General features: G+C 44.7%; 1 protein-coding gene across 4 annotated transcripts in view; it reads left to right on the top strand.

Annotated features, from left to right (window-relative positions):
- PPP2R5C (protein phosphatase 2 regulatory subunit B'gamma) overlaps nt 1-17,039 on the top strand; it is a 1,570,607-nt gene that overhangs the window by 1,465,648 nt on the left and 87,920 nt on the right. For all 4 annotated transcript variants that reach the window (XM_069637762.1, XM_069637761.1, XM_069637763.1 and 1 more), the window contains one exon: nt 60-176. In XM_069637762.1, the coding sequence (XP_069493863.1) occupies nt 60-176 (117 nt within the window). The remainder of the gene's footprint in view (nt 1-59; nt 177-17,039) is intronic.

Below are 17,039 nucleotides of genomic sequence, written 5' to 3'. Positions count from 1 at the left end.
TGCCTACAACATTTTTTAGTACTGATCGGTTATCCTTTCTTAATAAATTTACATTTTAGTACTCTATGCGACCTGACAACAGTACTTTCAACAGTCAGATTGCAATGGAAACAGATGGTCCCTTAATTGAAGATGTACAGATGCTGAAAAAGATTGTGAAAGAAGAGGCTTCTCTGGTAAAATAACTGATTTAATGGCATACACATTTGAGTTCCCGAATTGTTTTATTTTGTGAAAAGGTTATTTTTCTTTAAATGCATCCTAAAATGTTTGACTGGTACAGACATGGGTCATCCAACTTCATGATACATATTGCCCTAGTAATATTCTTATTAGTTTCTGCTATACACAAGCCATAAATAACCTAGGATATGTATAAAACTGTACGTGGCTGTTGACCCCAATCCCTTCATCACATAAATCTAGTTTCCGGGGTAAACCAGGAGTGCTCCACTAGTGGCCTTTTGACCCCCAAACCTAATTGGAAAAATAAGGCAGCCAAATCTATGCTAGAAGTTACATTTAATAGATTGTGGTATTTAAAAAGTAGTATACTACTGAAGCTTTTGAAAAAGTGTTAGGATAAAGCTCCCAGGTAAGCAGGAAGGCTACTGGGAGTTCACAGATTCAGAACTCAGGGCAGGCCTAACTCATTCCTTTTCCCAAAAGGAACGCAGGCCCAGACCGACAGCAAGTTCAAACTGTGGTTTTTTACAGCCAAACCCAACAGGGATCAGTACAAGGACAGAAGAAATCCGTGGACATCTGTGAGCTCTGGCTCGCAGGCCAGTCTTGATACAATATTGCATCATGAGCGCGTCACAATATGGGCCCCTCTCCAGCAAACCTATCGAGCCCCCCGGTTAGGCGCTGAGTGATAGTCCACCTATGGCAGGCCCTATAGCTGTTAATTGTTGGCACTCCCATGTCAGATGGCTGACCTGGTTCAACCCCCCAAAAATTTACTTTTACAATGTTGCAGTGTGAGGGTCTAATGATTGCTTCTTGCCCCTTGCTACCTACCCCTAGGGTGCTGTACTGTAATTGGTTAGAGCTGTCACCCCCCCAGGCATGGGACCCAAGTCTGTTCTCAGCTCGGAGTGTACCTTCTCAAGGTAATAACTGTGTCTGCATTGTAGCGTGCATGCACCACCAATGCCTGTGGAAGCGCTTGTTCTTATCATGCGACACTCTGCTTCTCCTGTAACAACTTTGTTGCAACTTCTGTCTGGCTAGTGAGACTGTACTTCTTTCCCAGCTGCTAGTTTAGGTTCATCATCTGCTCGGCCGATCACGTGTCCAGAGACCGTGGTTTGGAGCTCCACAGCTCGGAATTACTCTTGATTTATTTGCATTTATTATAACTGTTACTGCAGTTCAAGGAATGGAATGTCACTTTAATCTGGTGGCCTTGTCGGCAGGCCCTGGCCCACCCTTCGGTCCTCTGTGCAGCCTGAGCATGTGTACCTCCAGTCCAGCCGAGTGTCTGTATTGTGTTGTGATTTCCCTGGGCCATAACAGCCTTTTATATTGTGCTATTCCAAAGTATCCATTGGTTAGTTGTTCATGGCTCTCAAGTCCTTCCGGTGCTCCTGCAGTTCCATAGGGTTATTTCCGTGAGAGCATCTGCAAGCTGTACACAGGATCTTTTGCTACTTGCGATTCTCTATGCTGCTGCAGTCACACTAGTGGGAAAATAATGAACATGCAAAGAGTGTGTGTATGTTTCGTCCCCTAACATATAGAATTGTGCGCATGTGTTCTTCGTGTATTTGGGTGTGTGATGGTGTCCTGATGTGCGAATGGCACGTGTGCTTCATGTCGGACGCTGCTATGTCGTGGTGCCCCTAACGAAGGCGTACATGGTTTCTTGCGCTTTGGTCGAAACTGTCAATGCAGGTGTCTTTCGCAGCGTCTCGTGGCTCCTCATCCACCATGGGCAATGTTTTCACTGCTCCTGAGTTGTAGGGTTGGCTGAGTGGATACCTGCCGATGTACTTGTCCATAATAGGGGGAGTGGGAATCGGTCCGAAACTGTACGATCAATCATGGTTCCTTCTGTTCTTTTTCCGGCTCGTGTGTTTGGTGGGAGGGGAAGCAGGGGTAGACTTTGACCTACCCTCTTTAGTCCTCCCTCTGGTCGACTTGTCAACCACATCACGAATGAACCACTCCTCCTCTTTAAGCCGCCATATCTTAGTTACTCCTTTGAGGTGCCCATAATAGTTCACGTGATCGTCAAAGGACCAATACATGCAAGCACATGCTCCCTCTGGGTTATACCAAACACACTTCCCTTCGTACTTCCTTGGGTCATAGGGCTTGTCCACCTTTGTCCCTGACGGAAATAAGCCACATGTTATTCTCTCCCTTAATCTGTCTCCTCCCGCATATTCCTCATCTTAGATAACTTGTCTCCCAGCTCTGCTGCTTCGGAAAACATTTTTCACCAGAGGGCGCTGTGCTCGAAGCCGCAGAGTCATAGTCCCTCGAGGGCCAGCATCGACGTCATCCACAGTATAAAGGGCTCGAGCCGCGCCAATTAGCTCAGTTCCGTTTTTCTGAGCTCTGCTTCGTGTCACAAAACGGCGCATTAGGTTTTCTTCGACAAAATGTCCTCGTCATCTACTCCAACCACACCCAAGACGGGTTTTAAAAAAGGTGAAAAGTGTGATAGAAAGATGTAGATTACCGAACCGCCCCCCCGTCCCCAATCGTAATTGCCTTTGGTGTCTGAGCCCTGACCATCGAGTCGACTAATGTGGTTTCTGTCAGGCTATGTCCAATAAGGCTCTTAAGGAACGGAAAGGTAAGCTGGCGGTGGGGGAAGTCTTCGAAAAGACAAAGATTTAGGAGGGTCGAGTGGAAAGTCTCGACACGGGTCGAGGAGATCGAGGTTTAAGATTTGCTTGAGGAAATCCTCCCTGTCTTCGTCCCAAAAAATCGAAGAAACGATGTCACAGATCTTCATCCACCTACTCCTCCTCCTTGTGTGAGAGAAGGGTTATATCCTATCCCTCCAAGCACGATTCCTCTGAAAAATGGGAGGCCTTTAGGGCTTGGATGCTTAAAATCTTCCAGAAAGCGGCTCAGACTACCTTGAAAAAGCCACGTGAAGATCATGCCCCTGCCCACTCCAAAGGTGACAGAGGGAGATAAAAGACCAGGCACATGAGATCTGACAAAGTCGAGGGTGTCATCGGGGGAAATTTCTCCGACACCTTATGAAAAAACATTAAAACCAACGGTGCATAAATCGGGGTAATGGACAAAATGGCGTCCACATCGAAGTCGAATATCGATTCGACGCAGTCTTCGACAACAGCGTCGAAGCCGCCACCGAAGTTATCGTCGATGCCTTCCGTGACAGCGCCGAAACCTCCTTCGAAAACGTAGAAGCCAGCGTCCATACCTTCAACGCCTTTATCGAGGCATTCTTTAATACTGATGCCAAAATCAACGTCTTTATCAAACCTAGGTCAATGCCACCCCCTTTACCAGAAACGATTTTCCACCCTCAACCCAGGCAGACAATTTTTCAGATCTATGTGCTCTATTTTCGAGGAGCAGTCCTCTGAAGAGGATGTTACTACAGCAGGGGTTAGATTTGAAACCAAGGAGGTTCCTGAGGAATTAATAGACGCAAATTCTAAAATGGCTGATCTTTGACTGCCTTCAGACAGCCAATGGCCTTGATACTAACCCTCAAGTAAAGTTTGAGGCCAGACCCTGCAGATCATTCAGACCTTGTGTATAGAAACCTAATGGGAAGAGTAATTGACTTCATGGGACGGAAAACAACTTCCCCTAGATTTGATCAGGACGATATGACTGGCATCCTTAATGAGGGACCTCAGAGACCCTGTCCTCCCTTTCCAAAAAACACTGCAAAAAAGGAGGATGGTGAATTGAGATTCCTCTGATTCTGGGCCTGCAGTAAATGAGAAGTTTGTGGGGAAAGTACAGGCCATCCTCATCAGATCCTGAATACCTGTCTAAGCCTCCTTTGCCAGAAAGCTTGGTGGTACAAGCTACAACATCCACTAGGCAGTCGGCTTATCCTTCGATACCACCTGACTGGGATGACAAATAAGTTGATGCTTGGGCCTGGAAAGTCTTTTCTTCGGGCAGCATGGCCCTTAAATCTATGAATGTAACTTGCACTTTGGCAAGATTTACATACACCCTGTGGGACTGTATGACATCAGCGGCTGAACATATCCTGGAGGGTGAGGAACGGGATGGTTTCCTGGCGATAGTGAAAGATGGAAAAGAGGCAATGGAGGAATGCCTCCAGTCAGGATTGGACACTGCGAATAGTGTAAGCAGGTTCATGGCATGTAGCGCGGTCCTACGCAGATTTGAATGGCTGAGGAAATCTGGCTTTGCACCTGAGGTACAGTCCAGATTACTCAATATGCCCTTTGACGGCTTGAGGCTGTTCGGGAGCAAAACGAACGAGAGCTTAGAGAAGCTGCAGACTTGGAAAGTGGCAGCTAAATCACTTCAGCGCAACTATAAAACCGCCTCAGCAACACTCCTACGCAGGGTCATCTTCATGGAGGAGCCGTCCCTTTCGTTTCTACTCCTCTTTTGGAAGAGGGAGGGGACAGGCCAGTCAAAGATGCCAACGGAGAAAACCCTCTCGTGGTGGAAGAGGGAAGGGTGCTAGATCAGCCCCAGCAGCGGATACTTCCTCCTCAGCCGCTTCTGCAGCCACTGCAAATTCCCTCTGAGGTCTTCACCCACAAGACCCTGGTGGGAGGCAAGATCACTCGGTATCTGAGCGAATGGCGGTGCATTACATCAGATGCCTGGGCGCTAGAGATAGTGACCCATGGTTACTGCCTTCCTTTTCAACAAAGACCTCAAGATCATCCACCGGGAGCCAATTCTATTAAAATTCCAGACCCGCTCCTTGTGCAGGAGATTTCAGCCCTGCTAGGGAAAGGTGCAATAGAACATGTACCTGTAGCGGAGAGGAACAAGGGTTGGTACTCCCCGTATTTTCTCATCCCCAAAAAGGATGGAGGATTGAGACCCATCTTGGACTGAATAAAGTTGAACAAATTCCTCAGGAAGGACAAGTTCAAGATGGTGACCATTTCTCAGATCCTTCAGGCTCTTCAGCTTCAGGACTGGCTGGTTTCATTGGACCTTCAGGATACTTACTTTCATGTACCACTACATCTCAAGCACAGAAAGTACCTGAAGTTTGCAGTTGGCGGCTCTCACTATCAGTTTCGGGTTCTGCCATTCGGGCTGACCTCTTGCCCTGAAGGTTTTCACTAAGCTGATGGCTTTGGTGGCAGCAAGTCTCAGGAGAGGGGGATTCACGTCTACCCTTACCTAGACAATTGGCTAATCGGGGCAAATTCACCCGAATGAGCTCAGGAACATCTGACCATGACATGCCACTTCTTACACAGACTGGGCTTCTCCCTCAATTAGAAGAAGTCACAAATGATTCCACGCCAAAGACTCCAATTCATCAGAGCAATCCTGGATACTTCCTCAGGGAAAGCCTCTCCTGAGGAGAGAGCTCACCACATTCTGCAGATGGTAACAAAGTTTCAGAATGCCCAACATCTGCCGGCCTTTGATTTTCTAAGGTTGCTGGGCCTCATGGCATCCTGCATTTTTCTAGTGCCAGAGGCCAGATTGAGAATGAGATCCCTTCAATGGGCCCTCAGAACTCAGTGGTTCCAATTTTCGGGGGAGATGTCAGATCTTCTGCAAGTCTCGGCCAGAGTGGCTCAAGATCTTCTATGGTGGGCTTGCAGGGAAAATATCCTCAAGGGAGAACTTTTTTGGCAACCATGGCCGGAGATAACGGTAGTGACGGGACGCTTCACTCACAGGGTGGGGAGCCACACCAACAATCTGACGATCAGCGGTCGTTGGTCTCCATCGGAGTCCAAACTACACATCAACCTTTTGGAGCTGAAAGCAATCAGACTAGCGCTGAAGGCCTTTCTGCCCTCTGTACGGGGGAAGAACGTCCTGATAATGACAGACAACACAGTGGCCACGTACTACCACAACAAAAGAGGAGGCACAGGATCACTTCCACTGTGCAGAGAGGCAATGCAGCTCTGGTTCTGGGCAATGCAATAAGGAATCTCTCTATCAGCAGTTCACCTAGCCGGAGAGCAGGACACGGCGGCGGACGCTGTGTGCAGGCAGAGCAGTCTCCCACGAGTGGGAACTAGCTCAGGAATTCCTTCTAGAGATCTTTGCCCTTTGGGAAAGCCCTCCAGTGGATCTGTTCGCAACCAAGGCCAACCGGAAGTGCAAACTGTATTGCTCAAAGGAATTTCCCTCAAGAGGAGCTCTAGGGGACGCGTTCGTGGTGGACTGGGTATTTCCACTACTATACGCGTTTCCTTCAGTCCCCGTGATTCCTCATGTAATCAGGAGGTTGAGAAAGTTCAGGAAACCATGATCCTAATTTCCCCGGATTGGGCCAGGAGGATGTGGTACCCGGACCTTCTGGACATGTCCATCTGCCCTCCAATAAGTCTTCCACAAAGAGAGGATCTTCTCTCGCAAGAGGAAGGTCTGGTTCTCCATCCAGAGGTCAAGACACTCTGCCTTCACGCTTGGTTCTGAGAGGCTGAGATATAAGGATTGGGATCTCCCGGATGACGTAATGGAGATTTTTCTTTCGGCCAGGAGGCCAGCAACAAAATCCCTAGATCGGTGTTGTTGGAACAAGTTCAGTATCTGTTGCAGGAATAAAAATGTGGACCCATTCTTACGTAATACTCCAACAGTACTTTCTTTCCTTTTACACTTTAGGGTTCCAAGTTGGCACTATTAAAGGATACTTAGCAGTGCTATCTAACTTCAAGCGTGATACCCTCCAACGCTTTTTCAGGTTCCCACCTGCGATTTAAATTTAGTATTAAGGTTTCTAATGTGTGCCTCTTTTGAGCCTTTACATTCTTGCCCGTTAAGGCTCCTCAATTTGAAAACAATTTTGCTAGTGGCTATAACATCAGTCCGCAGGGTGAGTGAGTTGCAGGCACTCTCTTGTAAGCCTCCTCACACCATTTTCCATAGGGACAAGGTCATTCTAAGCGTCAAGCTATCCTTCTTACCCAAAATAGTCTCTGATTTCCGCCTGTCACAGAAGATTACCTTACCTTCTTTTCACCCTCCTCCACATGCAAGTAAAGAGGAGGAAAGATTGCAGAGACTGAGCCCAAAAAGGGCTCTGTTTCTATATTTCAGACTGGCAAATTTCTGACAATGTGACCAATTATTTGTTGGATACACTGGACATAAATTCGGCATTGGAGTGTCTAAGTGAACTCTATCCAGATGGATAGTTCTAGCAATCTCGGAGTGCTACAAATTGGCTGGGAATGTTACAGATTACTAGATCCTTAGACTAGGTTCAATGGATCTTTAAGAAACCCCCGATTAAATAGGTTTGGAGGTCTTACCTGAGCAGACTGATATGTTCAACGGGAAGCAAATGCTGAACTCAAGAATCTCCCCGACCGATGCGTCAGCCTCTTACCCGGTAGGAAAACCCAGAGCGAGAGGTACGTGCCAGTCAGGGAAACCCTCTGGGGAAGAAAACCCTGGTCGAGCACAGGATCCGAAGATTGGAGTGTGGTTCGCAGGCTGATGTCGCCAATTCGATCGTGGCGTTGAGTATCGGAAGACTGCTTTGGGAGAGGGAAGAAATGAGAAGCGAAATGATGAATAGCAGAAGTACAGAAAGGGAAATGGGGAAAACAGGAAAGAGACTAATTGCCCTGACCTCTTAACCAGCCGGATTGGAAATACCAGGAGAGAAGCCGAGAATACGGGACACAGAGGGCGACTGGAACACAAGTCTGTCAGAAGGAAGTAGGCGAGTAAGCCCGTAGAATCAAATCCTACAATACTCGAAGAAAGATTCAGAAAGGGACTTGGACGGGAGTTTTTATTATTACCCAGAATACAGTAGCTCGAGAACTCAAAGGCGGCGTTTCAGAATGAGATGCAAGATGAATCCGGGGGATTTGTGTCCACAAAGAATGCTGAGTGGAGAATCTGGAAAGTTAAGAGAAGAGGGGTTAGTAATGGTCAGAGGTAAGAGGTTTCTGCTGAGGATTGAGATTGCCTAGTTGCGAACTCACGGAGCATCCGCTAGAACAGTAGTGACGCGAAGAGCTGGAAGTCTCCGTGTCCTATGAGGAGTCAGGTGAGCGGTTCGCCGTATCTCTGGCGAACGTGAGAGGTCTGGAACGGTGATAGCAGGACCGTTCGTACTGCGATCCACCATCTTGAAGGTACCATTCCGAATGGAGCCACAGAGCCGGCTTCTAGACCAAAGGGACCAGCGCTTCGTGAGTGTAACAGGGAAGGAGCCTCCAGAAGGGCTAAGGGCTCATTCAGCCAGTGGCATGGCAACTTCCACGGCTCTTCAGAGGGGTGTTCCGGTGCAGGATATTTGTGCTCCGGCCACCTGGTTGTCAATGCACACTTTTGTGAAGCATTACTGCTTGGACTCTACATCATATCAAGGAGTCTTATTTGCAAGAGCCGTCCTTCAGTCCATGATTGAAATTACTGGTACTCCATCCTCCAAATTCTTACTGCTTTGGGAGCCTATCTAAGATGAGGAATACATGGGAGGACACCATCCATATGAAGAACAAGTTACTTACCAACTGTAATGTTCTTTCAACTGGATGTTCCTCCCATGTATTCCTAATCGAACCTCCCAACCTACCCCTCTATACAGTTTATGCCAGTTGCACTTGAACTTCCTTAAGAGCCAAAGGACTTTGAAAGCCTGATCAACTGATGCAACCATTTGCAGCGTAAAAACAAAACTGAGCTAACGGGCGCGGCTCCAGCCCTTTATACTGCGGATGACGTAGACGCTCGACGGTGGCCCTCGAGTGACTGACTCCATGGCTTCGACCACAACACCGACTGGTAAAAAAGAATTCCGAAGCAGCAGAGCTGGGAGACAAGATATCTAAGATGAGGAATATGTGTCAGGAACATCCAGTCGAAAGAACGTTAGTTGGTAAGTAACTTGTTATTCTTTTACAATGTCATCCATTGCTCCTCCTATGCCGACATCCATCAGAATTGGGATTTCTATTCCTTCTGCTGTTTTCTTGCCTCTTGCAATGCCAATTTTAATCCCACACAGGGAGGCTTCCCCCAATTCTAGTGTTCCTACTATAACCTTCAGTCCATCAGCCAGCCATGATGGCATCCATGACCACAGATACGCTAGCCAGCTTGTGTCCTTCCCTGGTCCAAGTGCCTCACCCGCCATTCTTGCATGCATTTGTGCCACTGCATCTGAGAGAGTTCCATTGTCTTCATTGTTAGCAGGTAGGAATGTGCAACATGAACTCCTATTGTTACTCCTCCTTCCATCGCTGTGAGGAGATCCAGAACATACCTATTCAGGAGCACCACCAAACTTCTAGCCCTGAGCTCTTCCTTCATGGTGTTGAATCCATTAACTGTCGAGTTTATGGTTACCATCAACTCCCAACGAGTAACTTGTAGCATTTGCATAGGTGTACTCCCGGTATCAGTGATGTGAAGAACATCTGGGTCCTGCTGAACAGCCTTTGCTCTGCTGGTACTTGGTCCAAGGCAGTTTCTGATTTGCCTGAGCAGTAATTCCCCCTCTCTTCACTCTGGTCAGTCCTCTTTGCTCATTAGTCTTTTCTACCTGGACGGGTGGTGGTCCCTCTAATGACCTTTTCTTCCTTTTGTTGTTGTCCATCTTTGGAAAGTCATTGAGCCTCACATCTTTCTTGTGTACCACCAATGATGGCATATTGATGTGTACTAGGGAGCATACCAATCCCCAATTCGGTGGCAATTTCTCATACGCCTTACACCCGCATGCCCAATAGTGATCCATCAGTAAAGCTGTTTCTCCTCCCATTGCCAGGATTATTTCACCCGCCTTGCATCCAACGTTTTCACCAACCTCCTCATCACCATTGTGTTGGTAACACAGAGCCAGTGTCTTCAAGGGAATTATTGGCATTAGTCCAGCTATGTTTTCCACCCACGTTACCAGCTTTGCATTCCTTTCCCATTCCTTCAAGCACTTGTCATTTTCTTCTTGCACCTTGCTCATTGTTGAATTGGCTAAGGTCAGTGCCTTGCTTCCCACCACTCCGTATTCCCAGCCATCGTTGGTGTACACGCATCCATAGATCAATATCTGAGGTCTCTCCCAGAAGCCGGGCTCTCCGCCTATTTCCTTTGTTCTTGTCCAGGGGCATGGTCATTCTTTCAGTGTCGCAGCCTTTTTTGGGTCCCCTTTTTCTGGCCCATCAGTTATGTACTGCAACCTTCATCGAGCTGCCAGTAATTGTTCATCTTGTCTAATGTCTTGATGTAGCTCTTCATACAGGCACGTTCCCTTTGACGTCCATCGTAAGGTTGCTTTCTTCCCCCTGTAACCGGCCTCGCGTCTGGAACATTGCGAGCTACGTCAAGCACTGTGCTTTTGCTGCTGGTATTTCAGTTGCAACAAACCTACAAGAAGCACTCATGGCTTAGGGGATTAAAGAGCAGACATAACGGCTCTCCCCGGTGGAGTCCCTGCCAACTTTGGACATGTTTGTACCACATGTTGTTGGTTGTCTGTGAGATACAGGTCAACTCCCTTCATGCCTGCATCAACACTGTGCTTACCCTCTCCTTACCTTATCAGCAGTGTCTCTCCTTCCATCTGACGTGGTAGTTCCTCCTGCCTGGGTGTGGGAATGTTTGTCGACACAGCAGTAGCATGCATTGCAAAATGGAGCTGCCAAACTATAATGCCCAATACTCCAGTGGGAATCAATAAGCACATAAGAATGAAAAAACAAAGTTTATTTTCTCTGACATGACAACTTACGCTGCTCAGTCCTTGCAGCTGATGAGACGATGAAGTTGCCCGCCTGAAAATCGCAAGAAAGGCGTTATTGTGTTGATAGTTGTCAGTACCCTCAAGCTCTGTGAACTAAATAGTCACTAATGGCGAATGTGAAGTCCTCCTTCCAAACTTTCCTTGTTAAGGGATCTTAGTGTGGGCAGAACCGGATATGCACTCAGTTCAAGTTGTGGATATGCTTTGGCCAAATATTCTATAAAGACAAGGAAATATACCCCGGGTGATTGGGCTCTAAATCGCCTGTGCTCCTTATATAGTGCACAAATTAATTCGAGAATGTTTCAGGGTGGTCAGTGGGCGGTAACATCAGGGGAATTCCCTACACAGTTCTAACAACATAAGCATCAACCTGCATGGGCGAGAGAAAGAGAGGACAACCACAGTGTTTCAGCTGTAAGGGTGCACGAATATTACAGTTGCAAATTCACAACCTGCATGTGCAAGAGAAGAGAAAACAAGCAATGTGTTTCAGCTATCAATTTGCACAAGTATGTTGGTTGCTACGTCAGCTACTTGGGAACGTCGGACCATAGGGTGGCCAAGTTTCCTTAATTCAGGAGGATCCAAGCTTGGTTGTGGTCCATTGAGATCCGTAGCGTTGGCCCTATCTATTACTGTTGTTCCGCTCCTGGGCAAGGCCACAGCTTTGTACGACTTTTGTGTCCTGGAGGTGATTCCAAAGGCTTTCTCTTCAAGTGTGACTGCTCGGTCCGTAAAGGCCTCCACTAGGTGAGGTCCAGTAAACCTAGGCGGGTTCCAGTGCCTAACAATGTTTTTTTAAGAGAACCAAGTCTCCCACTTCCACTAACAGTTTTGTTTCTGTCTCTGATTCTGTCTCATCGGAATTCACTTGTTCGTTGTCTTCAGTCCTGCCCTGGGTCCGCTGTATCTGGCAAGAGATAAAAGAAGCGCTAGAAACCAAAAAATTGATGGTCTTACATCTCTTGACCCAGTACATCAGCACTACATTCACAATCCTTCAATGCTGTAGTGGGAGGAGCCAGTGGGAGATGCATGTGCCGTCCTGTCACCACCTTGTGGGGTGTTAAATGGTGGTCGGACCATGGCTCGTTGCGCAATTCTTTTCTCTTTATTTGTATCTGGTTTGTGTTTACAATCATAAAAATCTTTACAAATATTTTCGAATAGATCAGAATTACATGATTCTTGCCTTAATGCATAGGATCTAAAGAATAACATTTCTTCAATGAATAGTCCCTATATATTAAAACAATGTGAAAATTTCGCAATTCATTACAGTACAAATACATAAAAGGTGTAAATTATATCAGTTAGGTTCAGAATCCAGAAAAAGCATAAACCAGAACTTCCTTATTGATCAATGTGAAACTGTACAGTCAAATTAAAAGGTCCTATACTCCTACTTCATAGTGTACATTATTTCCGACATGTCGAACAAAACAATGTACACATTTCACAATTCATTAAGTACAGAAATATAAAAGGTGCAAGTTATGTCAAATAGTTAATTTATAAAACCAGAAAAGGGATAGACCACAAAATCCTTAATAATCAATTTCAAACTGTAACAGCAGTCAAAGAAAGAGAAAGGTCCTAAGCTCATACTTCAACATATACATTGGCTCTGACTCGTTGAAAAATGTATTTTCATAAATACATAGGTATAAAATCCAGACAGGCCTAGATAGATCAGAACTTTGGTTGTATAAAACAAACACATGATACAAATCTACTGACATATGATACAAATCTATAGTTGTCTTGCAGTAAAACCATTCCTCACACTGTGGCATTACTGATCCAAATATCAAACATTTGTTGCCACATGTAAACATTCATCGATTATCTTGAGCAACTTGGTCAATGCTGTTGCTAATTATTTTTTTCCCCCCCCACATGCACCGTATCCAAACCCATTCCCTCGAGAGTGCCGAGTCAGACATGTTACATTTTCCAAGCAGATAAATTCCGGCATATTCAAATGATGAACAAAATAGGACTAAATGTTTCAAGGTTTCTTGATAAACATTCATTATGCAAAACCGGCAAGATTCCCTGTCTACTTGCTCATGATTGTTCTACCAGTGATGCATATGCTCGTGAGTGTGAAATTGATTCAATCGGAATCGGAGAAACAAATCATGAGCTTTATCGCAGGGAAAACCTAGGAGGTATTTTGCATGTGGGTTTCTTTTTTTTTTGTTGCAAATTTCGCATATTGCTAATGTTTTATAGGTATTGTTTGCCTCAATCGTCAAAAGCCAATCTAGTTCAAAATGTTTCTTTTTGATTTGAGGTAAACCAAACGAAAGATCTGCAGTGCTTGCATTTATCCTCACGAGTAAATTCGTCATCCTTGCCTCAAACTTCACAATAGATTTGGGGTGGCTCTCCTTAAGCATCTTAGTCAAGACCTGGTACAATGAGTTGCTTGGTGGATTAAGCATTTTGGCATAACTAATAATCTTTTGCCACTGAAATTTTGACGATCAAGAACTTGACCGTACCTCATGCCGTAAGATGGAATTTGGCAGTGCCAGCGCTAGGCCCAGGACCTGTTTCCATATAATCCCATGGACCCTGTTAAGTATCTTATCTAGGTTGAGTAAACAAAAATCCAATCCATATAATATAATGGGTTTGCCTTTTCACAGATAAAATTCAATGACGGGCGCAAGGGAATATTTACAATATTTTCTTCTTGTGATTTTTATCTGAGATAGAAGTGGTCTCATTTTCTGATTAGTATTGGATTCCCACATACACAAAGAGGTACTGTCAAAAATGGTATAACCAAGATATCGTAATGCGATAGTCCTTTCAATGTGTCTGTCAGCAATTGTCCATTTAAATGTTTTAATCCCCTTTCTGTTGGAAAAAACAAGAATACTAGTTTAGGAGGGCTTTACTACATGATTAAACTTGGTGGCGTAGAGCGCAAATTGGTTGAGTTTATTCTGTAATCCAAAGGGGGGTCTTATCAAAAAGGCTAAGACCGCCCACGAATCCCATCCAATGAAGGTGGAGCTGACTAAGTCTTATCGCAAAGATGTTATCCTTTAGCCATATCTTGTTCAAGTTGAATAGTGTTGTTGCCGAATTGCACCCCTGCTTAACCCCCGTACATGTTGGTATGGGATTGTTAAACGCACCTTCTTGGCTAATACGGACACGAAAATTGGTGTTTTGATGTAACATTACAATTAATCGGACCAGTATGGGCAGTATCCCCATCTTTAGCATTTAGTTCCATAGCAGGTTTCTAATGACTCTAACGAAAGCGGCAGACATTTCCAAAGTGGCCATGTAAATAGGACCAGAGTCTACCTGCTTGGAATTCTCCAAGATGTGGGTGAGAATGGTAGCATTGAGAGGCGTCATCATAAACTTGCGAAAACCCACTTGAAATTGCGACAGGACGTTCTGTCCTAATGAATTGTTAAAGTTGGGTCAGAATCAAGATTGAAAAGAGCTTTGAGGAGGCAGCCATTAAGGCAATGGGGCGAGAAGTTATCGGGCACAAGTTATCAGGCACATTAGCATCTGCTTTTTTGTAAATTGCAATAATAATTGCATTAAGCCACGATTCTGGTATATTGGATTCAAAAATATGGTTGAATTTAGCTTTAAGTATGATGGCCCAAAATGTAGAATCTGCTTTCAAGATGCACACTGGTCCCGCTCCTTTAGAATAGTTCAGTTTTTCAATCGCCCTTTGGACCTCTTCAATACTCAACGGACAATGTGCTAAAGCGGGTCAATTTGATAAGTTGCAAGATAAAAGAATACCATTCCTCTGCTGATATCGATGTGTTAAGAGTATTAGTTCTCTGGGCGGTTGCACCTCTCAAGACTGCCCAGACGTTTTTAGAATTATTTTTACACAAATTGGCCATCATCCTTTTATTATCAGCATTGTATAACAGCTGTTTGAGTAAATGTTTCTATAGGTTTGATATAATTTTTCAAATTTTTATATTACAAGCATGACAGAAATCAGGTTTTCAATTCCAGGATTTGTTTATTTTTGCGATGTTTTAAAATCGCCACTTCCAAATTAAAGGAATGGATATGAACACTCAGTTTATCGGATTCACATTTTGCCATATTATATTAAGATGAAATTTGATCACAGAGGTATTCCATGCCTCTAAACCTAGATCATCCTCGCCATTCCAGTTCAAATCAGATGGACGCATTATGTCCCTACTTACCCTATAAGTTAATTCTCCTCAGTTTTGAATTCCACTTTACAGAAATAGCTTACCGATCAGGCTGTAACATTGTAAGCACTGGTACTTTTTGATCTGATCTAAGCTATACATTAATATTTCAGTGCTATAGACCTGTGATCTTGTAGATTCAAATGGTCAACTTTTACCGGGTCACCGGTTGACAAAGTCCATGCAGCTGGGCAGAAACAAAGAAGTAGTCCATGTTGGATTGCGACACTCTTCATCTCCACGTACAACTGCGTTGACCCTCATACATCTCTACTACCCGCATCTCCCAATCCTCTTAATATTCGCACCAGCTTTGTCCTCTATTTTTTAAGATAGTTTAGTTTTTGGGTAAGGGAGACGCAATCGAGAAGATTGATGCAAGAGGAATTAAAATTACCCAAAAGGATCACGTGACAATCAGGAAGACGACGAAAAGCATCCGCGAATAGGGTGTCTAATTGCATACTTCTGGAATCCAGGGAAGTCTTCACAGGGGTCCAATAAATACAAATTATCAGAAAGACTAAATTAGGTTGGTTGCAATGGCTAAATTCTATTGCCAATAGTTAATCGGATCTTGACAACAAAGTGGAGTTGGCTTCAAGATTGTTATTCACTAGGATTGCTAAACCTCCTGCTGGTCTACCAGCAGATCCAATTTTAGCTACTTGGGTATATGACGTGTAGCCATTAATACAGAAATGATTCATTTTAATTGTTTATTGCAACAATAGAATTAAGGGCTTTTCGCTAAGCGCCAGAGAATTAAGCCAAGTAAATAGGTTGTTATAAAACCACATGAATTCCAGGATTGGATTGAGAGGCACTTCTGGCTACGCTTGTAAGGTAGCTTTTTTTATTTTGAAGACACTATTCATAAGCGGTTCTAGCCAGGACCAGTCTTTGACTGTGCTGAATATTGTAGACAACTGTGCCATCAGCTCCGCATTTTGAGGTTTGGCAGCAGCTCCCTGGGAAGGTGCATCTTAATTTTATTCAGCCGATGGTTCTTCAGTTTCTGTAAAGTCAACTGCTGCAGCCTTAGAATTAAATGGATGCGGCACAAATTTGAGAAATTAGCGTCCTCAAGGGCAGACTTTGTGCATAGGTGTTAAGCATGAAAGTGCGATTTAAACGCTGCCTTCTATTTATTGATGAATCAGTCAACCAACCCATGATTTGGGGCAGTTCAGGTGTCAATCGATTAAGAGACATCTCCTTTGGCGGCATGCTTTCAGAGTGCTTTTGCGTGTCGTCAGTCCCCCCAGCTTTAATTTCATTGTTCTCGATCAGAGACACCTGCTGATCCATGAGTGGAGGCTGAATCTGAGCCAACCCCTTATGCTGATCAGAGCAGTCCACTTGCGACCTTAAATCAGCTTTAGCTCTCCCAGCTGGTGACTTAACAGTCCCCAAGTTGGTTAACTTGCTAGATTCAGTGGGATTGCAATTGTTTTGGGTGCTTGAAACTAAAGTTGGATTAACATCGCAACCCTTTACTTTTTTAATGCAAACTAAGGAATAGAATTTCGATAACTGCGATTGGTTAGTATTATTTTCATTTTGTAATAGATAAGGAATCGTGATCAGGTCAATTAATTTACCATAATTTGCCTGATTATTTGGGGTCTTACTCGCTAGAGGCACGGAATTGCCAGTTGTTCGACAAAGTTTGAATGCAGTACCCTCGTGGAACACTACAAGCAACTATGACTACAGGTGTAAGCAAACCAACCTTTGGTATAAGTCCGTACTACACAGTTTTGGTAGCTGTTGAGCAGCCAGGCCTATCTCAATTTTTATTTTTAAATGTTTTTATTGACATTTGTAATCACACACATAGCAGTAGAGCACGGAGTGTGCTTTATATTATCGATCATGTGTCGTGTCTGCCAAGAGGACAACAGATAACA

This window comes from Ambystoma mexicanum, chromosome 14 (genome assembly GCF_040938575.1).
Source record: "Ambystoma mexicanum isolate Mex_15411 chromosome 14, UKY_AmexF1_1, whole genome shotgun sequence".
Classification (NCBI taxonomy): domain Eukaryota; kingdom Metazoa; phylum Chordata; class Amphibia; order Caudata; family Ambystomatidae; genus Ambystoma; species Ambystoma mexicanum.
Note: the sequence above shows the minus strand (reverse complement) of the source record. Positions and strands in the feature narration are given on the sequence as shown.